Below are 23023 nucleotides of genomic sequence, written 5' to 3' on the forward strand. Positions count from 1 at the left end.
TTTGCCCATGCCCTCAGGAAGGCACTTAAATATGTACTTAAGGTCTAGTTAACTCGGGGTGCAAAATATGGCCCATGGGCTGGATCCAGCCTGTGGCAGTCCGTCCACCTGCTCAGCTCAGGTGGAGGGGGAGCCCAGGCCATGGTGTGTGCAGCTGGTTCCACTGTCCCTGGATGTGGAGTTGTCGTGTGGTGCAGAGTGCAGCCCATCCTATCCCTGTGTGTGCCTCTTGGGCATGCTGAGTGCTACAGCAGTGGGGCAGGGATGGCACAGTGTCACAAAGGCTCTACAAATGGGTGCTTCCAGGGCACCCTAGCCTTAGGGGCTATGCGTGGCTCCTACCACCCCAGTACCATGCCCCAAGCCTCTCAGGTGACATGGACGTTATTCTGTCCCTCTATGGTGTTCACGCCCTCTCAGGCACTCCTCAGCCCTGTCTCTCTTTCTCCACGCCCTTTCTCTGGGGCCTTCTCCACAATGCTGCCCCTCCTCAGTATTGCCGCCCTTCTCTGGGGCTCTTCTACTATGCCGCCCCTCTCTGGGGCTCTTCTCTCTGGGGCCTTCTCTGTAGCGCTGCCCTCTCGCAGGGCCTTCTCCGCACTGCTGCACCCTTCTCTGGGGCTCTTCTCCGCGCTGCCCCTCTTTGGGGCTGGGGTTTGTGCACCCCAAATGCTGCGCCTTTGCTGGTGCTGGGGTTCCCACACTACTGTGGGTCCCCTATGAGGCCTCCTCCAACCCCTAATAGCCTCACCCAAACCACTGGTTATAAACAAACAGCAACACAAAATACTAGCCCTCTGGCTATAACTCAAACTGAAGCCGTCTGGCCATAACAACATTCACTCCTACCGGAGACCCTTTATCTCTCTCAGCTATGTTAGATACTGCTCCTGTATCAGGCTTCTCCTTTCATCTTTACTCAGGGAACTCCTTCCTCTATGGTTGCGGGCAGGGAACTGCTAGCCTGGCCTCAGCCCCTGGGCTTTATAAGGGCCAGGCCCTGCCCCTTCCGGTCAGCTGACCTTCCCTGGTTGCCCCGGCAACCCGCAGCTGGGCTCCTTATTCACTCACTGCTAGGGTCCCTTCCCTAGCAGTTTCTCCTCCTTAAGACACACAGCAACCAGACTTGGCTTCCTGGCAACCCCTGCTGTGGCAGCTCCTTCCAGCTGCCACTGCCAGTTTCTCTGCCACTGCTGCTGGATCCACTCCACTGCCTGAGCACCCCAGCCTGTCCACCCTGCACCCACCACCAGGGGTGCTGGATGGAGTGGGTGGGCAGGGTCTCCATGGAAACTGGCCTGGGACCCCTGTGGGCAGGGTGCACTTCTGCTGGGTGGATGTGATGGGGCTGCAGGTGGGCAGGCAGTGGGACTCAGGAGTGGGGCAGTTGGGCTGGGATGGGGCCAGGAGCATGGGGCAGTGACAGTGCAGGGCTGAGGCCTGGGGCAGAGCTGCAATCCACTCCCTACGTGCCCCTGCAATGGGTGCTGGTTCTGCGGCCAGGGGCTGGCTGCTGCCTGCGGAACCATTGCCTGTCATAGGGACGTGCAGGGAGTGGATTGCAGCTCTGCCCCAGGCCCTGGCTCTGCACTGTCACTACCCTGCAATCCTGACCCCTGCCTGCCTGCTCCATCTGGTATCCCTGGTGATGGGTGTAGGGCAGATGGGCCTGGGGCTATATATAATCAACTGGCACCCCCAGCCCTCCCCACCTTCTCTGTGCTGGGTGGTATAAACAGCTGTGACAGGGAGCTGAGGCCAGGGGTCAGGCCAAAACCTCCCACCACCCCTCAGCCCTCAACAGCTCACCAAAATTCCTTAAGTGGCCCCCCAGTCCAAATAATTGCATACCCCTGAGTTAACTTCACTGGAACATATGCTTGAGCACCCTCCTTCAATAGTGATGCTTTTCTGAATCAGCGCCTTAGCTGTCAGCTTTTGTGGTGCGGGCATGAAGCCATATTAACTATGTCTAATTGTATTTTTAAAACCCACATGGCTGTTGACTTACATTGGTTACTAGTCAAATGTGCATTTTGAATTTAAGCAGTTCAGAATTTTTTAATTAATATTACATCAAAAAGGATTACCATATTTTCATGCATATAGCCCTCCCACAGGCATAAGCCGCACCCACGTATAACCCGTGGAAAACTGTATTTTTGTAAATTAATCCGTGTATACGCCACACCCGTGTATTCCCCGCGGTGATGTATACACGGGGAGGCGGTGCAGCCCGGCCTGCCCCGGCCCCCGTGGCAGCGGCGGCACAGCCTGGCCTGCCCGGGCCCAGTGGGGAGGCGGCGCAGCCCGGCCCCGGCTGCAGTCCAATACCAAGCCAGTGCTGACCACCGACTCTGCCCTGGCTGGCTCTGCCTGTGTCCCCCCTCAGCTACTTTCTGGGAGCCGCGGCTGTGGCGGCGCAGCCCGCCCTGGCCCCAGCCCCTGCGGCAGCGGTGGCGCAGCCCGCCCTGGGCCCAGCCCCAGTGGTGGCGCAGCAGCCCTAGCCCCTATGGCGGCAGCGGCGCAGCCCAGTCTGCCCAGGCCCTGCGAGGAAAAAAGTCCGTCAATAGCCCGCACCCAGTGGAAATTTGCCATTGTTTTCAGTAACACTAGGGTCTGGTGCACACTTATTAAGGGTACTAGAATTTACAGATACAAACGCTATTTTTATGACTATAACAAGAACTTTCCATGTGTGTGCCATAACAAATTCAGAATTACCTGCATAAAAGACAATGTACATAGGCCTACAAGGCTATTCAATGGGTTTTGTCCAAGATTTTGATTTCTCATCCGTCATGAGCAGAAAAAAAAAGAAAACATTTTGTTTAGACTTTTGTATGTCAAAATAGGTATTCCTGAAATTTGCAATATGCTCCTGGAGAAGTGCTTGAGACAAGGATATATCAAACATAAACCTGATCAATTGACAGTAAACCAGTATGAACCTGGACAAGGTAAGCATATTTGTGCTTTTAAAAAATCAAACCTATTTTTTAGGATTGTTAACCAAAAACCGTCTCTGGTGGCCCTGACTCAGGGGGAGAGATTACCTATCCACTTGCAGTTCACACTCCTGAACAGTTGTTTTGTTTTTTTTTTAAATAAAGGCCTGTGTCAGGATTCAGTTTTCTTAACTTGGAAACTTGCAATTAGAGGTACAGTTTCAGTGCTAATGTAAATGAAAATGGAATCTGACTCTTGGCTTTTAAGATGAATGTAGCATGGAAGAGTTGGTGATCTGAAGAGGTAAACAGTCCATATCTTTTTCAAACGAAAAAGAGATGGAAGCTGGTTGTGATTTCTCTCTTATAGGGCTGTATCTGTATTATGGATATGGCCCTAATTCTGAATTAAAGGAAAATCCTTAGTGCAGTTGTTTGCATGTAAGTAGACTAACACAGCTAACTGTGATATGCAGAACATTTTTCCTGTTTATAGCTACTCCTGATCAAGGAACAGATTGAGAGGGAGGTGCATGCTCTTTTACTGTGTTGCAGGCAGCTCTTTTCTACTTAGTTCTGAAGTCTATGAATCAAAAATATATCTTAAATATGTACAGATAAATAGCCATGAAAATAGGACTTGCCAGTTGTGATACTTAGCATTATTGTTTTGACAACCCTTTGTGATTTTTGTTATGCAGGAATTCCTCCTCATATTGACACACATTCTGCTTTTGAGGATGAAATTCTCTCTCTCAGTTTAGGTGCTGAGGTAAATTTATTATTTTTTATATATATTGGATGTTTGAATGATACAAAAGCAAAGTTCTTAGCATTTAATAAAAGGTCGTATGTTTTACATGGTATTTTTTCACTCTACTCATGGATGCTAGCATGTTAAAGTAACCACGTGACAGTGGGCCTAAAATCCTGGTTTCGTTAAAGTTGCAGGGAGCTTTATTGTTGATTTCGTTGGTACTAGGATTTCACCATACAGGTACCTCCTGGCTGTTTTAAGGTCCTAGGACCCGGTTCTTTGTTGTCCTTCCTCAGTTTTGTATGCATACTTTACAACACTGCTCTTGTATTAAGCCTCTCACCTCACTTCTTCCTACATCCTCCTCTGCTCCTGCTGGTCTGCCCAAAATATGCCTGCTCTTTCATTTGCGTTACAATAGCACCTAAAGTTTCCAGCTGGGATCTGAGCTCCACTTGGGCTATGCTCTGTACAACCACACAATTGCAGTCCCAACTCTAATGACCTTAGAACAGAAACAGAAAATCCAGACAAAAGGTGAGAAGGGACAAAGGCAGTGAGAGGGGAAGTGGCTGATGAAGGTCCTGGAGCGGGTCACTGGCAGCGCTGGGAAAAGAATCCCGATCTTGCAGCTTCTGTACAAGTTCTCCTTCAAGGTTTTACTGCACCTGGCCCCAAGGGATGAGAGCACCTTGGCATGTACTCTCTGTGGCAGAAATGCCACCGTCGGTGCCCCTCTCCAGAGACCTGTCTCAGCCAGCCTGGGAGGCGGGTGTTGAATCCCTCAGGGCGGGGATCTCCCACCTGGTCTGCATGACAAAAGCCTGGCGCCTGGGAGGCGGATGCTCTGGTCACCTGGGCAGGGGGGAAAGACCCGGCCCTGCGCGGGCCCAGGTAGCCAGGGATGCGGGGCAGATTGGTCAGCTTGTGGCCAGTATTGGCAGCTTCGATTGGACCGGGCTGCTGAGGTCAGAGAGGTTATTTAAGGGCTCGGTCCAAGAAGAAGGGGCAGTCAGCCATTAGCCATGCGGTCATCCAGGTGAATCTGAGCCTGGCTCTCTCCTCATCACCGCATGCTCCAAGAGTGCCCTGCCTCCAGAGGAACAACAACTACCTCTGGACGATGAGAGTGAGTAAGCTACTAAAGATCCGATTAGATATTTAGTTTCAGTAACTCAGATGCGTTTAAACGGCTACCTCAGCCACCCTGGTTTGCTCTATGGGATTCCTTTGATATTCCTGTAAGATTTCTATGATACTGCTCTACCTTTTACCCTGTTTTCACCCTACCCCCTGTATTCAATAAAGTTCTCCTTTGTGACCGGTGTGGGAAACTTATTGAGGGGTGGGTCTAAATTATGCCAAGGAGGCCCCTTAGGTCTGTGGACTAAGGGAGGCTTCCTAATAAGCCCCTGACTTGGGGAAGTGCCCCAAGTGCTTGTATTGGGTCTAGTACCCATTGGACGATCAGGCCTGCGTTCTCCAAGGCGCGCAGAGCCAGAAGTGAGTCCAGAGCCTTGGATGGTGGCAGCGGGACCCCAGGCTAGCGGGTGTGCTCCAGGGAAGGGGTCGGCCGGACGGGAGGCACCCTAAGGGAGGCACTCGGAGCCTGGAAGGTGGGCGGGCGCAGGGAGGTGGGCGGCTCAACGCAGGAGCGCCCCCTACTGGCCCGCCACACGTGGTGGCAGCGGTGGGATCCGAATACCCTGCTGTATTAGAGGCATAATTTTGGGAAAGGAATAGAGTCACTGAAATCCCTTGAGCAAACAATTTCTAATTTGACATCGGGTCGACTGGATAGGGTAGAGAGTCAGGATGGAGGACGAGTATGTCCGGATGACTGTGCCCGAACTGAAGGAATTGGCAAAAGAGAGAGGCCTTCACGTGAAGAAAGGGCTAAAGAAGGAAGAGCTGATTAAACTTTTGTGCACCAGCGAGTCAGAACCAGCGTCAGCTTCACGCTCATCAAGTCCTGGGCCTGACTCAGGACCACCCTCCCGCTCGTCAAGCCCGGAGGCTGCCAGGAGATCACTCTCCGAGAGGGAGCAACAGAGACTCCATGAGAGAGAGATGAAAAGGATGGAGCTGGAGGAGAAAAGGCTGGAGCAGGAGGCCCAGCGTGAGAAGGAGCAGATAGAATTGAAAAGGCTGGAGCTGGAGGCCCAGCGCCAGCGCGAGAAGGAGCAGATAGAATTGAAAAGGATGGAGCTGGAAGAGAGGAGGTTGGAAAGGGAAGCCCGGTTGGAGGCACAAAAGCTGGAAGCACAGCTCCATTTGCAGACCATAGGGGGAAACGCGAACCCTCCGCAAGCGTCCGGGGAACAGCCCAAACTGGACGTCTCCGCCTTTGCTCGCTACCGAGAGGGAGACGATCCTGCGGTGTTCCTAAGCAACTTCGAAAGACAAGCCCAGCGGTGCAAGGTGCCGGAGGAAAAGATCATGATGTACTTGTCTGCACTGGTAGAGGGTGACATGGCGGTGGTCCTTAACAGCCTGCCCTCAGACGCAGCTGATGACTATAATGTCTTTAAAGCTGCAGTGTCTAAAAGGTTCCAGTTAGGACCAGAGTATTTTCGGAAAAAATTCCGGAATACGCGCCCACAACCCGGAAAGTCATTGACTGATTTTGGGGTCCTGTTGGAGGACACATACATTAAATGGTTAGCCGAAGCCAAGGCTGACACTGCAGAAAAGTCACGCCAGCTCCTGGTGCTGGAACAATTCTATTATTGCTGTCCAACAGAGGTTAAGACCCTGGTCAGGGACAGGGACCCCAAAAATGTTCACGAGGCCGCAGAAATTGCAGACCGACTGTTGCTAAACCGTGAGAAGCCTCCCTACTCTGGGAAGGAGCAAAAAGGGTTCCAAAGAGGGGGGAAGGGAGGCCCAGGTCAAAAAGGGGAAAGAGGGCCACCTCCTGCCGAGCGCAAGGCGGCCCCAGATTCGAACAAACCACCCAATTCGGAAAAGAGGGGGTGCTATAACTGCGGGGAGCAGGGCCACATCAAGCCCAACTGCCCAAAGCTAAGCACTAGACCCAGGCCCGTCAGGCGTGCAACAGCCGTGAGCAGCGAGGGGGAGGGCCGGAGCCCCTCTGAGGAGAGTGTCTGTTGCTACAGGATCACAAACTCGGAGGAGGTGATGGCCCCCCACCGGACCATGATCACAGTGAAGGGGAGGACCCTTGTGGGGGAACTGGACACGGGGGCCAGTGTGACACTGATTAGTTCCAACCTGGTCTCACCTGCAGACATAATCCCAGGCAAGACCCTCACTATTCACGGAGTGGGGTCCGCACCCCAGAAGGTACCGGTATTCTGTGCCCCCATCGTGTGGAACGACTGTGCAACGTACCTGGAAATGGGGGTACTGGAAGGGGCTCCGGCCCCCATCCTGGTGGGACGGGATCTTATAGAGCAGGAAGCCCAGCTCCGGAGGTGGGAACAGATCCAAGAGCCAAAGCCCCGCACCGTTCATGCGGTGACTCGCCTGCAGAGCAGGAAGGCTAAAGAAGGGGGGTTAGGAAATCCCCGGGAGAAAGTCACACCATTGGCCACAGGGGAAGGGACCCCTGCAGACGGCGATTGCACCCTGGTCCCAGAGGGAACCGGTAACCCCGAGGGTGGGTTAAGTGACAGTTCCGGGGAGGCGTGCATTCCGTCAGTGGCAGAGGGGGGTGACACTAGCAGGGAGGAGACCCAGGAAGTCCCTGTGGGTGAGTGTGCACTCCCTGCTGATTGCCTAGCTGGGCAAGAGGAGTTCAAGCAGGAGGTTTGGGTGGACCCCAGCTTGGAGGGACTCCGGCAGATGGCTCAGGAGCAAGAGACTGAGTTCACTCCGGACAAGAGGGAACAGGTGGTCTGGGATAAGGGGCTTCTCTATCGGTTGTGGGTGCCGAAGAACCATGCCGAGACCAGGGAGCCCCAGCGCCAGCTCATAGTACCCCAGAAATACAGACAGCAATTGCTTGCCCTGGCTCATGATCTACCGTGTGCTGGTCACATGGGCAGGGAACGGACACGCCAGCGGTTGCAGGTGAACTTTTTTTGGCCCAGAATTGCCCAGAATGTGACGGACTATTGCAAATCTTGCGAGACATGCCAGCGGACGGGCAAAAGCGGGGACAAGAGAAGGGCTCCCCTGCAGCCCCTCCCGATCATAGACCAACCCTTCCACAGGGTGGCTGTGGACATTGTGGGACCGCTGAAGCATAGGACTCGTAGGGGAAAGAAATACATACTGACTCTGGTGGATTACGCAACGCGGTACCCGGAGGCAGTTGCCTTGACCTCCATCGAGGCCCCCGTGGTTGCTGATGCCCTCATCAAGGTCTTCTGCCAGCTGGGTTTTCCCTCCGAGATCCTGACGGACCGGGGTGGGAACTTCATGGCGGAGGTAATGGAGTGCCTGTGGGACTGCTGTGGGGTGCAACACCTTAAGACCACAGCCTACCACCCTCAGACAAATGGGCTGGTGGAAAGGTTCAACGGGACCTTGAAAGGGATGCTCAAGGCCTATGTGGACTCCAACCCCAATGACTGGGATGAGAAACTGCCGCATCTGCTCTTTGCCTACCGGGAGGTGCCCCAGGAGTCCACTGGGTTCTCGCCCTTCGAGCTGATGTTCGGGAGGCGAGTGCGAGGTCCTCTCGATTTGGTGAGAGAGGAGTGGGAAGGGAAGATCGCTTCCACAAAGACCTCCGTGGTGGAGTGTGTGCTTGACTTCCGTCAGAAACTGACTGACATGATGAAGGTGGCACGGGACTCCCTGGGACAGGCCCAGGAGAAGCAAAGGTCCTGGTATGATGAGAAGGCCCGCTTACGTACCTTTGAGCGGGGTGAGAATGTGATGGTTTTCCTGCCACTAAAAACGGACAAGCTGCAAGCTGCTTGGGAAGGTCCCCATGCTGTCCTGGACAGACTGGATGATGTGACCTATGTAGTGGGTATTAAGGGTAGGAAACCTAAGACAATTCACGTGAACATGCTTAAACCCTACTACGACAGAAAGGAGATGGTATTCTGGGTCCCCTCCATTGAGGGAACTCCGGAGGACCCCGAGGAGCCGGTCATGTATGGAGACTGGGATGGTGAGGCAGGGATCGAGGAACTCCGCCTGCCGGACCATCTGCCCTCCCAGGACAAGGACCAGCTGCTCGCAGCGCTCAAGGACTTTGAGACTGTGTTCTCTAACAAACCAGGTAGAACGGACCTGGCGGTACACTCGATAGAGACGGGCAGCCATCGCCCTATATACTCCCGACATTACCCAGTCAACGAGAAGGTGAGGCAAGAAATAGAACGGGAGATCGCAGAGATGGAGGAGTTGGGGGTAATCCGGCCTTCGACGAGTCCCTGGGCCAGTCCGGTGGTGCTCGTCCGGAAGCAGGACGGGACCATCCGGTTCTGTGTGGACTACCGGAAACTGAATGCCATCACCACCCCTGATGCGTACCCTATGCCCAGGATGGACACGTTGCTGGATCGCCTGGGCCCAGCCAAGGTGATCTCAACTCTCGATCTGTCCAAAGGATTTTGGCAGATGGCCCTGGACCCGGATGCCATAGCCAAGTCTGCCTTTACCACACCTACGGGGCTATACGAGTTCACAGTTTTACCTTTCGGTTTGCGCAACTCGCCCGCCTCTTTCCAGAGACTGATCAATAATCTGCTGCAAGGATGTGAGCAGTTTGCCATGGCGTACATCGATGACATCGCCATCTTCAGTCCGGATTTCGAGTCGCACCTGACTCACCTGACCACCGTGCTAGGTAAGATCAAGCAAGCTGGTCTTACGGTGAAAGCCAAGAAGTGCCAGTGGGCACTATCGGAAGTAGTGTACTTGGGTCATCGTGTGGGTGGAGGTCATATTGCTCCCTTGTGGGACAAGATCGAGGCCATCAAAGACTGGCCACCTCCACAGACCAAGAAGCAAGTCAGAGCCTTCCTTGGCCTGGCGGGTTACTACCGAAGATTTGTCCCAGGGTTTGGAGCAACCGCAGCCCCGCTGCACGAGCTGACCAAGAAGGGCAGCCCGGACCCGGTGGTCTGGAAGCAGGGGTGCCAGGAAGCATTCAACGCCCTCAAGGCTGCCCTGGTCAAACAACCGATCCTGAAGGCACCGCTCCAGGATAAACCCTTCTACGTGGCAACGGATGCCTCCGACGTAGGACTGGGAGCTGTGCTCTTACAGGAGCACCAGGAGACACGGCACCCCGTGGCGTACCTCAGCCGGAAGCTAATCCCTCGGGAGCGGAACCTGTCCTCCATCGAGAAGGAGTGCTTGGCCATCGTCTGGGCCCTGAACAAGCTGAAGCCCTATCTGTGGGGACAACAGTTCACCGTCCTGTCGGACCATGCCCCACTACAGTGGCTGCAGACCATGCACAACACCAATGCCAAGCTGCAACGTTGGTCTTGGCAGCTGCAGGAATTTAATTTTACTGTCCAACACATAAAAGGAAGCCAGAACGTGATAGCGGATGCCTTGTCACGAAAGGACTCTGGGTAGTGGGTCCTTGGGACTTGGGACTAGTGAGGAGATCACTAGTATAAGACTGCTACCAAGTTTTATGGTTTCTATCTGTTATTGTCTTAACTTGTTCCATGTTCCAGGTTTTTCCCTTTTCCTTCTTCTGGCATCCCGTGGGAACTCCCTGACCCGACACGCCCGGACCCACGGCCCTGAGAGGCCCCGTGTCCGAGCTTGTAAAGGAGGGGGGGGAAGTGTGGCAGAAATGCCACCGTCGGTGCCCCTCTCCAGAGACCTGTCTCAGCCAGCCTGGGAGGCGGGTGTTGAATCCCTCAGGGCGGGGATCTCCCACCTGGTCTGCATGACAAAAGCCTGGCGCCTGGGAGGCGGATGCTCTGGTCACCTGGGCAGGGGGGAAAGACCCGGCCCTGCGCGGGCCCAGGTAGCCAGGGATGCGGGGCAGATTGGTCAGCTTGTGGCCAGTATTGGCAGCTTCGATTGGACCGGGCTGCTGAGGTCAGAGAGGTTATTTAAGGGCTCGGTCCAAGAAGAAGGGGCAGTCAGCCATTAGCCATGCGGTCATCCAGGTGAATCTGAGCCTGGCTCTCTCCTCATCACCGCATGCTCCAAGAGTGCCCTGCCTCCAGAGGAACAACAACTACCTCTGGACGATGAGAGTGAGTAAGCTACTAAAGATCCGATTAGATATTTAGTTTCAGTAACTCAGATGCGTTTAAACGGCTACCTCAGCCACCCTGGTTTGCTCTATGGGATTCCTTTGATATTCCTGTAAGATTTCTATGATACTGCTCTACCTTTTACCCTGTTTTCACCCTACCCCCTGTATTCAATAAAGTTCTCCTTTGTGACCGGTGTGGGAAACTTATTGAGGGGTGGGTCTAAATTATGCCAAGGAGGCCCCTTAGGTCTGTGGACTAAGGGAGGCTTCCTAATAAGCCCCTGACTTGGGGAAGTGCCCCAAGTGCTTGTATTGGGTCTAGTACCCATTGGACGATCAGGCCTGCGTTCTCCAAGGCGCGCAGAGCCAGAAGTGAGTCCAGAGCCTTGGATGGTGGCAGCGGGACCCCAGGCTAGCGGGTGTGCTCCAGGGAAGGGGTCGGCCAGACGGGAGGCACCCTAAGGGAGGCACTCGGAGCCTGGAAGGTGGGCGGGCGCAGGGAGGTGGGCGGCTCAACGCAGGAGCGCCCCCTACTGGCCCGCCACACTCTCTTGTATGTATTTCTTATACTTCCCCTTCGACTTAGAATAGCCTCACCCCAAACCTTTGCTAAATGCTCTCCTTCATCACCCTTCAAATAATTTTTTTAAGTCTTTCTCTATTCTGCCATATTTATATGCACTATCTTCCACAACTCTCCACAGTTTCCATAGCTCTCCGAGCCAGGGAAATAGAGATATAACTCTGTTACTTGCCACAAATGTCCTGGTGCTGTATAAATAGCATCATCATGTGCAACAGTGACATCCATAGCAGGGTCCAGTAATGGTCTTATTTCAGTGGGGCCTCATGAGCTAATGACTGCACACGTGAATGACACAGTCTGCCATTTGCTCCTTCAGGCATTAGAGCACAAAGATTGTGAGCATGCATCTGTGCAGAGCTGTATCTGCAGGAGTGAGATTAAGTGCAAATCATCAGTCTCTCAGGGTATGACATTATAACCTGGTGATTAGTCTGCAATTGTGTTAAGTGTTGACAGAAAGAGAGAGCTGTGGTCAGCTGGTCTGAGTACAGGATTGGGAGCAAGGAACTTTTTGGAGCTGTAATCAGTGCTGTGTCACTGATTTTTATTTTTGGCTTTGGTTAAGTTGCTCACATCAACATTTTAAAGAGTCCATTAGCTGTAGGTGCCTCTTAAGACCAGCTGTGTGTAGGGGATCGGTACATGCTGCTCCATGTAGCCCAGGTTTGTTTTAGAATTACTATTAGTAGAGGTGAAGTTGTCCTCCTGCATGGCCATTTAGTTTTTGGCCTTGTTTTTGAGGCTCATCATCTAGTCTGCTGTGTTGGTGCTTTTAACAACATGGGACACCTGTCCACTCCAGCAGGAGTTGACAGCCTTTTAGTCACTATGGGCCCCTGGTTATGACCCACCATCAGCTGTGGTTATGACCCACCACCTGCATCCCTTGGTGATCAGCAGATGCTGCAAGGGGAGCTGATAGCTAAAGACAGATGCTAGGACCGACCCTAGATATGCTGCCTCTGCTGTAGCAGACAGAATAAATTGGATGTGGCAGGCACTACCATCCTGGAGACACTTCCTCTGCTGCTGTGGTTGGAATGTGCTGTTGATTCCCTGAGCTACCTTGAGCTGGATCCAGTCTCTTGGCTGGCTTGATCCTGCCAGTTGTGAACTCCTCCACTAGGGAATAGGCTGAGAGCCCCTTTCAATTCTCTGAAATGGTTGCTTAGAAGTAAGAGGCTCTTTGTCCCCTAATCCATCCCCTTAAGTGATCCACTCCTTTCCAGTTTAATTTTTAAAGCATGCTGAGTATTTCAGAGGTTGAGTAGAAGATGAACACTACCAAAACTACAGCTAACTTGGCTTTGTAGATTTAAAAAAAAAAGTTCAGTCGTTTTTCTTTTTATAAAGTGTACTGGTGCTGAATAATTTTTTTATCCTGTTTCAGCTGGGCTTGGGGCCCTGGGCTGCTGGTACCTTCTTTTTCAATTAAAAACTGACTGGTCCATAGCCTGTATTACTTCAGTGATGAGACACCATAGGCAGTGCAGTTCTGGGTGATTATATTACAGCACACCTTGGTGATATTCTTAAACCAGTGGCTGAAGGCAGAGTGATTTTAATCACCTGAGAAATACAGGCATTTTCTGGAAGTGGGCTGCCTGGAGTGTTGTGCTGTTGTTGAAAATTGGAATTCATATGTTTTAATCAAGGAGACATGCAGACCTAAGTCTTTGGTAGATATCTTGGACATGGGTATTGGAAATAATCTGTTGAATAGGTCCCCAAGTTTTAATGTATTTTCCTAATGGGCTATTAACATAGTGTTCTGATGAAGGCAGCCAAAGAGAGCATTTAAGGGCTAGTAAACCAGCCAGTGCCCCATAAAATTCTGCGCTATTTGATAGTCTCTCCTTCTGGTAATTTTCTAACTTTTTATATTTCTGTAATATCTTTTTCTTGCCCATGTAGATCTTCATCTGCATTTAAAACATGACTCTCACCTGTATCAATAATGAAATTGGCTATTGTAGCATTTCTTTTGTGCATCCAACTGTATTCTTGCTGTAGTTTTCCACATATAAAAATTATACACTTCAAAAATGACATATTATTGTGGTACTTTTACATCAGCACAGTTCTGTATTCATCTTTTGTTCCCCCCCTCCTTTCACTTTTAACTAGCACATTTCCTGGGATGCCCATTTGCATCTCTTAGTACATTTGCTCTATCTGACTAAGACATGATATACCTAGCTTTTTTAGTTCTATTTTCAGTCTGCGTGTTGTATCCTTTTCTGGTTTGTCACATCTTATTCCAGCTGGCTCTATCCATGATGAGGAAAAAACCCATAATCATAGTTATACAGCTAATCTTTTTCTAATTCTTCTCCAAAGAATAAGAACTTCCCTAAAGAAACAAACTGTCAGTCTGTCTGATCCAGTGTCCTATTTTCAAGCCTGACCAATACTAGATGCATCAGAGGAAGAAAAACCATAATGAATGTATATACTTCATGATTATACTAAGTCCTGGAAAAATATTTCTTTCTCACCTTTACCTGTTGACCAGCTTATCATGTGGTTTTATAACATTGTGCCCAGCAAGTGCACTGGCAGAATACTGTTCCTTTAGTGCAAATAGCTATTTTTTTTTTTTAAATCTTTCTATCATAAGTGCTTTTATAACCCCTGTAGTATCTTAATGCCTCCCATTACTTAAAACAGGGGTAGGCAACCTGTGGCATGGGTATCAAAGCATGGCACACAGAACCATTTTGCTTGGCGCACGTGCCTTGATGGAGAAGGGGTTGGGGCTCTTGCTGCCACAACAAGGATCGGGCCTCTCGCAGCTCCCCTGGCATCTTCTACCTTTGACACGCCAATATTTTACAAGGCAAGGTTGTGGGTGTTTTGGGCACTCTTCCCAAAAATGTTGCCGACCCATGACTTAAAATATTTATCTTTGCAACACACCTGTGAGGTATAATGCTATTGCTATTATACATGTGGGCACCTGATACCAAATGACTTGCCCAAAATTGCACAGGAAGCCCATGGCAAAGAAGGGACGTGAACCCAAGTATCTAGTGACCTAGCCTAGGACTTGACTTTGAAGGTCAGGGAGAGAAGCTTAAGGAAATGAGGAGGGAGGCTTAAAAGCAGTTAAGGAAAATGGAGAGATTTAAAGAGGGAAAGAAAATGCAGAGAGAAGTGCATTGCACTGAGATGCAGTGTCTCATCTCACCATGCATCAGTAGAGTTGAGGCTTTCTGGAAGTGCCTAGTACCTATCAGATCCAACAGGAGTTACCTAAAACATTTCCCTAATCTTTGTCATACCACAGATGACTACGATGGAGAATAGAGGTACTAATGGAGAATAGAGGTACTAAACTATCCTATTGGGCTCCATAAGGTCATAATAAATCAGCATGTTTACCTTTGCCTTTAGAAGTTACTGCAGATAAATGATGAGTGTAATAACCATGTGAACCTTGCAGTGCTGCATTCCTTTATTCAGAAAGCAGCACAACAGAGAAAAGAGAAACATTTGGGGTGATGCCTATCATAGGGGCTTAGAAGGCTTGATAGCAAATTGTCTGTCTCCCACTTCCCCCTATTAGCATCATTTAATTAGGATGCTGTAAAATGGGGAATAGATGCCTTCTTTAAAGTAGCTTCCACCTTGTTTTGTAGTGGCTGTTATTTTCATTGCCTCCATTGGGTGTCTCTGGAGATGCATAAGTTACAGCCTTTTATTCAGAGCATGGATTCAGCATGAGGCCAGCTTGGCAATCTTGAGAGAAGTTATGGTTTAAACCTGTGAAAAATGTCAGGATTTCCTTTTGCAGATCTGCAGTGGTTGCAAGAACGAGCGCAACATATTTTTCATTTTCTATTCCTGAAATTGATTTAATTTGACATGTCATGAATAAACACAAGTTCGCTTGTGGTACATTATTTAAAAAGCAGAAACAGAGGAATTGCAACACCAGTTGCAAATCAGTGGCCCCTCTCAGTTTGTGTCTTGTTTTGACACTTATATTATGGTTGCTTCAGAAGAAGGCGTAGAAATATCCTCGGGCATAACTTAATTCTGTCTTGTGGGGATGAGATTCCCCCCCTCCCGATTTCAGATCTTCTAACTATAAACCTGATAGTGGTACAGTGTAGTCACTTCCCTTCCCCTTATCCTCCTCCCCATCCCATAGCTGAGCCCTTCCTGGCTCTTTCCAAACAATGAAGTGGAGCAGTTTGTTTGATGCCCTTTTTACAACTGACTGAAAAAAAGGGGAATTTCAGACTGTGCGGATGATCTGTCTGGTTCATAGGTAACTGTGCGTTTAAGTAACTGTGCACAGCCAATGGTGGGTCCCTGTGCTCTGCCAAAGTCCCCGTACATCTTAGAGTAGTAGTTCTCAACCAGGATGCCACAAGATCCCCTCAAGGGTGTTGGAGTGCAAGTGCAGCTGCGGTGGCCAAGTAAAAGTGCCTCCATGTCTGGTGCACAGCCAGACCTCGAAGGGTTGGAGAACACAGCTGAACATGTGCTCTCCTGCCTCATTAAAGTTTTGTAATAAGCCTAAAGCAGGCAAGAAAGCTTGTGCTGTAGCCCTTCCTGGTCTGATCCCTCCCACACTGCTCCCAGAAACTTGTGTGCGGGATGTTTCCACTTGCCCCATGCATATCGCTATCCAGGAGAAGCTGTGCAGGGTCATCCTGGGAAGGGCTGCACCACAAACCAACTCTTCTGCCTGTTTTAGGGTTACCAGAGATTCGTAATGAGGCAAGAAAGCACACGTGTGTCACAGCCTTCCTGGTCTGACTGTGCGCAAGGTGTGTTTGGGAGCACCAACAAATTCCAAAACGTTGGGGAGGGATGTTCTCCCTCTATAAAGCCTTAGAACCACTGTCCTAGACTTTCTTCAGTGCCCTAACCGTGAGTATTGAGGATCTTCATTCAAAGAGGCAAATCTTGACTCTATCCAGTATCCTGGAAGTAGGGGTACAACAAAAAGAAACATTTTATATCACTCATATAACTATTTATGAGTAACACTGGTCCTTGTGCTGATCATATTGGTTACCTGTCTATTAACTGCCTTCTGTGCTGAAAACTGGCCATTTGTTCTTGCATTTTGTTTCCTATCTTTCAATCTGTTTCTAATCAGCCTGGATTAAGACACAGAAATGTGGACGATTTTTGCCTCTAACCTTTTGAAACTAAGTTTCCTTACCAATCTCTTTGGAGGGATTTTTATTGGAAGCCTTTTCAGAGTCCAAATTCTAGTCAGTGGTTCTCATGTATTACTTGTTGTGTTAGGTCTTTCCCAAAATTGTAAAATGTTAGACATTGTACACTAGCACTAGTTGTGCTGTCCCAATCATACTTCCCTTTTTTATTACTCAACCAACATATTTTTTGCTTGCCTTTTCTTTTCTTTCTTTTCCTTTTAAGTTATGTTATATGAAATTAAGTTATATCACATCTTTTGTAGACAGAAACATTATTCCAGTGGTAATTAAGAATTTGTATAAACTCATGTTTAAACAGTACCAGTTTAACTGCACTAATTGAAATAATTCATTTTTAAAAAATCACAATACTTTAGTCCCTTCAGTTTAATTTGAAAAGAACCCAGGTTCAGATGATTGTAGTTGAAGTAAAAAGGTTTGTCCTGGCTATGTGAAGAATCACCTCAGCAGCCCTGTCGATGGGATTCCTTGAACATGCAGCCATCCAAAGCAGTTTTAAAACATGTTTTGTACCAGTTAGTTGAGTGCCTGAATTGCTGCAGTTTGTAGAGTGTATGGAAACCGAGAAAGGTGGAAGCTGCACCAATTTAGTTCATTCTTCCAGATCAGTTATATAATTCTAATATTAAATGTTTGGGAGAAATTTAAAAACTCCCTGCTCCCAGCTGCTGTTTTGGGCATCCTGAGAGAGATGCTTGAGACTGTCAAGACTACCTTGGAATCCCTGCTTCCCCAGTTTGCTTCATATGGCTGTTTTCTAGGCTAACTTCTCACAGAGTCAAAAATAACTGCAAATACTCTATGGGAAGGTCATAGGAAAATAGGACTGGAAGGGACCTCTTGAGGTCATGTAGTCTAGCCCCCTGCTGAAGGCAGGATTGTCTCTGACTAAACCATCCCAGCAAAGTGCCAGTCCAACCTGCTCTTAAATTTCCAGGGATGGAGACTCCACTGTTTCTCTAGGTAGCCTGTTCCAATGCTTGACCACCCTTATAATCAGAACATTCATTCTTCTCTCCAACATAAGCTTCCTCTGCATCAGCTTGACACCATTGCTCCTAGTTCTTTGTCTTATGGCCTCACTCGGGTGAGGCCTCACTATAATTGTCCTTCAAGTATTTGAAGGCCATTAACAAATTTCCCCTTAGTCTTCTCCAGATTATGTAACCCTATCTGTTTTGGCCATTCCTCTATCGTTTTTTTTCTGTTGGACTCCTTCCAATCTGTCCACATCTTTCTTGAAGTGTGGGGCTCAAAACTGGGCACACTACTCCAGGTGAAACTTCACCAGTGCTGAATAAAGTAGAAGAATCACTTCCCTTTGTCGGGACCGAGGGTCAGTCTGAGGCTATGGCCAGTAGCCCGGACCGTCAGGTGGGGTTTTTCCACGACGGAGTAGAGTTAGGCACGGAAGCGTATTGGTTTTACAAAGAAAACTTTACTTACGCTGCCGATGGTCACAGTGCAGGGAGGAAACTTGCTTGAGTTGCAGTTGCACACAAACACACACAAGTGAGATCTCTTCCGAACCGCACCGAACCGAGATGAGTCGTCGATGTACGACTCCACGAGCGCTTCACATGGGGGATACGTCAAATTTCCACGATGACGGGGAGTGGCTAGAAGCTGATCAGGCCTCTATGTCCTCCTCCAAGACACACGCGGAGTTTGCTAGGCTCCACAGCGCGCTCAGAGTTCCCCACGAGATGGTTGTGGAGTTCTCCAACTTGGGCGGAAACTGCTCTGACCTTTTGTACAGCTGGCGAGCCAATTGCTAGCCACCACGTAGGAATAATTTAGAATTGACCAATAGTGGGACGCTAATTTGCATATGTGTGGCTGGAACTCTTTGCACCGGGGATTTCTCTCTGCAGCTGAGAAATCCACCGTGCAAAGAAAGCTCCATGTGGCGGGAAAATTCCAATGTGCCGAGGCACTAAAAATCATTGGGTTATGACACCCTTGATTTGCAAGCAGCACTTCTGTTAATACAACCCAGTATGCTGTTGGCCTTTTTTACAACAAGAGCACACTGTTAGCTGATATTCAGCTTATGGTCCACTGTAACTCTAGGGCCTTCTCTGCAGTAGTGCAGTCTAGCCAATTATTTCTTGTTTGTGCATACAATTACTCCATCCCAATGCAGGACTTTGTTCATGTTGAATCTCATCTGGTTGAGTTTTGGACCATTTTCCCAGTCATTCCTGGTCATCCTGGATTCCAGCCCTGCTTCAGTGTCTGCAGCTCCCTCCAACTTGGTGTCATCTGCAAATTTGCTAAGTATGCACTTCGTCCCATCATCCAGATCTTTAATGAAGATGTGTATCCATCTTACAGTACTTCCATCTAGTCTTTATTTCCTTAGCTCGTTAACAAGAATATCTTGCCTAAAGTCTAAGTATATCACATCCACTGTTCTCTCCTATCTACAGAGGGCCTTTATCATAGAAGTGTCTCGGACGGCCGGAGCCGACTCGAGATGATTAAAAAATTACTCGGTCATTTGGGCGGGCTGGTGAATGGAGAGGCAGACACAGCTTATTGGTTGCAAAAACTTTACTTACGCCGCTTGTAGCCGTGACGCAGGTGGTCCGGTCGCTTGAACAACTATGTGAGTTGCTCCAGCTGGCAAGGCTCAGGCCAGCTAATCCGTCCACAAATTAAGCCGGCGGGGAAAGGGTACGTCGAGGATTGCGCTCGGCGATGGGGAGAAGAATCGATAGGTGATCAGTCTATCGATCAGCTCAGCTGCAAGTCAGATCTCTTTAGAGGCACTCTGCAGCGTGCTCAAAGTTCTCCGACTTGGGCGGAAGTCGCACGAAATTTTAAACGGGTAGCAAGCCAATTACTAGCCGCCATGTAGGAATAATTTAGAACTGGCCAATAGCGGGACACAAATTTGCATTCAAATGGTGGGAACTCTCTTGCACTGGGGTTTTCTGTTGCAGCAGAAAACTTTTGCTGTGCAAGAGGCTCTCACGTGGCGGGAAAATTCCATTGTGCCGAGGCACCAAAATCACTGGGTTGTGACAGCAAGGAAATCAGGTTGTCCAGGCATGACTTGCACTTGTTGAATCTCTTCTTGCTGTTTCTGATCATTTTGTTCTCCTCAAGATATGTCACAATAGATTCCTTGAGGACCTGCTCGGTGACCTTTCCAAGTATAATGGGATAATGGAGCCAACTATACTTCTCAAAAGCCTTAAGAGTCCACTACCAGAAATTGCTTCACAGTGAGATGCCACCAAAAAGAGCTTTCAAATAGCATTGCCCCAAAAACAATGGTCCTCACAATATTTCAGTTAGAACTGTTTGACAGTAGTTTTTCTCTGAAGAATGTCATCCAGATTCTTACCTTGCTCTTTGGTCCACCTGCTATGGGTGAAGAACAAAAAGATCTGAATGATTAAGTTTTAGTTTTAAAATATAATGTCTCTCCCATTTCCCCACCTCCCATCTTGGTGGGAGATTGGTTCACTGTTGGATTTTTGTACTTGCTATGATAAGCCCTATTTTCCTATGATCCTCCTATAGAGGTTTTGCAGTTATTGTTGACTCCATGAGAAGTTAGCGTAGAAAACAGCTATATGAAGTAGACTGGGGAAGTAGGGATTCCAAGGTAGTCTTGACAGTCTTAAGCATCTCTCTCAGGATGTCCAAAACAGCAGCTGGCAGCAGGGAATTTTTAAGTTTCTCCCAAACATTTAATATTGGAATTATATCATTGATCTGGAAGAATGAACTAAATTGGTGCAGCCTTCCACCTTTGTGGATTTCCATACACACTGCAAACTGCAGCAATTCTTGCATTTACTACTAGGGGCCTAAATTGAGAGAGCATCTGAGGGAAACTTGGCTTTCATCTCTCCCCTCTGCATTTGGTAGCCAGCATATCATATACCATCTTCCCTATAGCTTCAGAAAGGAAGAAAACCTCCCATTTCTCTTGACTTCCCCTAAAACTCTCATCAGCAAGCAATGGATTTGCTGGCTGGTGTTAAGGAAAGGGATTTCCTGATCTTATCCATTTATTGGGTTGTAATGTTATATCTGTCCTAAGGGTGGGATAGCACACAGTTTCACTGCTCTAGGAATGGGCCAAAGCATGAACTGTGATTTGGTGAGTTGCAGTCTACCTTCTACTGCCTGAATGCTCAAGGAGAGAGGAGTAAGTTAATGCACCCTTTCTCTGTGGAGCAGCTTGTTCTCTGTCTCTGTAAGTATGTCCAGTCCTGCTGAGTACTGAGTGGAGAAATTGGAGCTAGGTCACCTCCCATTTTCTTCCTTCTCTCCATGCTCTTTCCAGCTCCTTGCTTGCTGACAAGAAGCTACCCTGTGGTCTCCACCCTGTGGCCAAATTAGAGTAAGAGGTGAAAGGGGGAGCCTTATTGCTGTTGACCAGAGTTCTGTAGAGCCTCTGTATTAGCCCACACCTGATAAGACTTTGGAAATTAGACAGGTGACATGATAATGGGGAAGATATTGGGCTCAGTACAACTTTCTTCTGATAATGCAGTTAACCATTGGTTTTTCAAAAACTGTTGTATTGTCCAGATGTAATTGGCCAGCAATTGCACCTGAAGCCTACCTATGTATGAGAGAGCAGAATGTATCTTGAAGTCCTGGAAATCTCCCTGGATTTTCTGGCATTGTGAGAACAGTCCCAGCTGCTGAACAGATAAGAAAAAATAGAGAAAATTGCTTTATGAAGGTGATCTGATGTTAACCAGAGCACTGTCAATTCTTGTCCATAGCTACAAACTCTGTGTTTCTTCAGTTCATACTAAACTGTCCTGTTTTGCATGCTGAGACAGCATGGTTTTGTTTCTAATTTTTCACTTGTCTGGCTCTTAAAAGTTTTAGTATGAAATGTAAATGCTTGGATTGAATTTTTTAGTGGACTCTGAACTGCTTTTTTAAAAGTGGCTTGTTATCCCATAGTGTTTTCTGTAGAGAATTCTCACTGGCTTCCATGTAATGGGGAGTATGAATGTGGAAAACTGTCCTAAAAACAATCCTACCGCAGTCCCTATCTAGCTTCATGGAAACCTTGCCATCGACTTCAGGAGGAGATACATTAGGGCCTGTATGCGTCTTGTTTCAAACGAGATAGCGCGCCTGTTTATTTACAAAATACAAAACCAGTGTGTCCTCTTGGGTTCATTAGAGTGGTGTGTCTTTTTGGGGACGCGGGGGGAGAGGGGTAAGTTGTCAGTCATTTAAGGTTTAAAACAATCTTTTTGCTATCTTATGAAAGCTCCAATAATGAAAGGAACAAACTCGGACAGCTTGCAGTTTAAACTACAGTAGCCATTATACAATTGTATTTAGAATTGCCTTTCTCTCTCTCCTCCTGTGGAATCCAAAACCTTTCTTGGGTAAGCAGCGTTCTATCCGAGCTTAGAAATCTCAGTTTTGCTATCTGTTGATGACGTGCTGGGGTTTTTCTGTTTTATTTTAGTTTTAGTTTTAATAGATTGTAATTTTAGGAAGAGAGATATCAGTAGAATTTATTTTTATTCTCTTTTCTTTTTTTGGAAGATCAGTACATAGTACATGAAATAAAACCTCTGCTGCCTACTGCAAATTAACAGTGAACAAGCTGAACTCTAGGGCATTAGAAAGTCGTTATCTTTAGCTGTTGCATTTCAGTAATACTTCGGTTCTGGAATTCAATAAAGAAAGCTAATTTCATCTAGTCAGTGACGTTGTTCTCCATTGTTCTAGGAGTCTATTTTAAGACCATGGCAAATTTCATTTAAAAATTCAGGCCTATACATGAAGCCAGTCACAATTAGTCTTTAAGCAATGAAACAAGCTTAACTTGTTAAGCCCATAGCGTGACGCATTGTTTCTCCTGGATTTAAATTGGGTTTTCATAATACTGCAGCTCAAGAAAGCAACAGAGTTCAAAAGATCGGGTAAAGACAGGCAGACTTGGAAACTGAGTGCTTTGCTTGCTGCAGCGTTGTGTCAGGTTGCATAACTGGGGACCTGCTCAACAGTGTTGAGAATTGAAGGGGTATGGTAAGGGGTGTATCTTCAGGTGTTGCAAATTGTCAGTGCTCCATGGAACTCTGATGGTTTGTACCCACTGGGGCTGTGCCCCCTAATCCCTGTTATGAGCAGCAACAAACCTGTGTGTGCATGCTTTTTTAAATACTAGTTAATTTTTGAAGGATCTTCCAAGCAGAGCTATTAAGTCTTCAGGATGGGAAGGAATTTTGACCTCGGGGACTGGGAGGAAAGGGGAAGTTCTGGATTCCAGGTGGGCTTTTAAATGAGAAAAGCTGATGGTGCTAAGGAAGACCATTGAACCAGCATGTGAATTATATGAAATGATTCCTTGGTCCATTTGTTGTTGGGGAAGGAGCTGTAGGA

At 48.4% G+C, this 23023-nt stretch overlaps 1 protein-coding gene across 1 annotated transcript in view; it reads left to right on the forward strand.

Annotated features, from left to right (window-relative positions):
• The window catches only part of ALKBH8 (alkB homolog 8, tRNA methyltransferase), an 82272-nt gene that overhangs the window by 16622 nt on the left and 42627 nt on the right, over nt 1-23023 (forward strand). The window contains exons 6-7 of the mRNA XM_014600669.3: nt 2856-2960; nt 3650-3720. Of these exons, the coding sequence (XP_014456155.1) occupies nt 2856-2960; nt 3650-3720 (176 nt within the window). The remainder of the gene's footprint in view (nt 1-2855; nt 2961-3649; nt 3721-23023) is intronic.

This window comes from Alligator mississippiensis, chromosome 1 (genome assembly GCF_030867095.1).
Source record: "Alligator mississippiensis isolate rAllMis1 chromosome 1, rAllMis1, whole genome shotgun sequence".
Taxonomy (NCBI): Eukaryota; Metazoa; Chordata; order Crocodylia; family Alligatoridae; genus Alligator; species Alligator mississippiensis.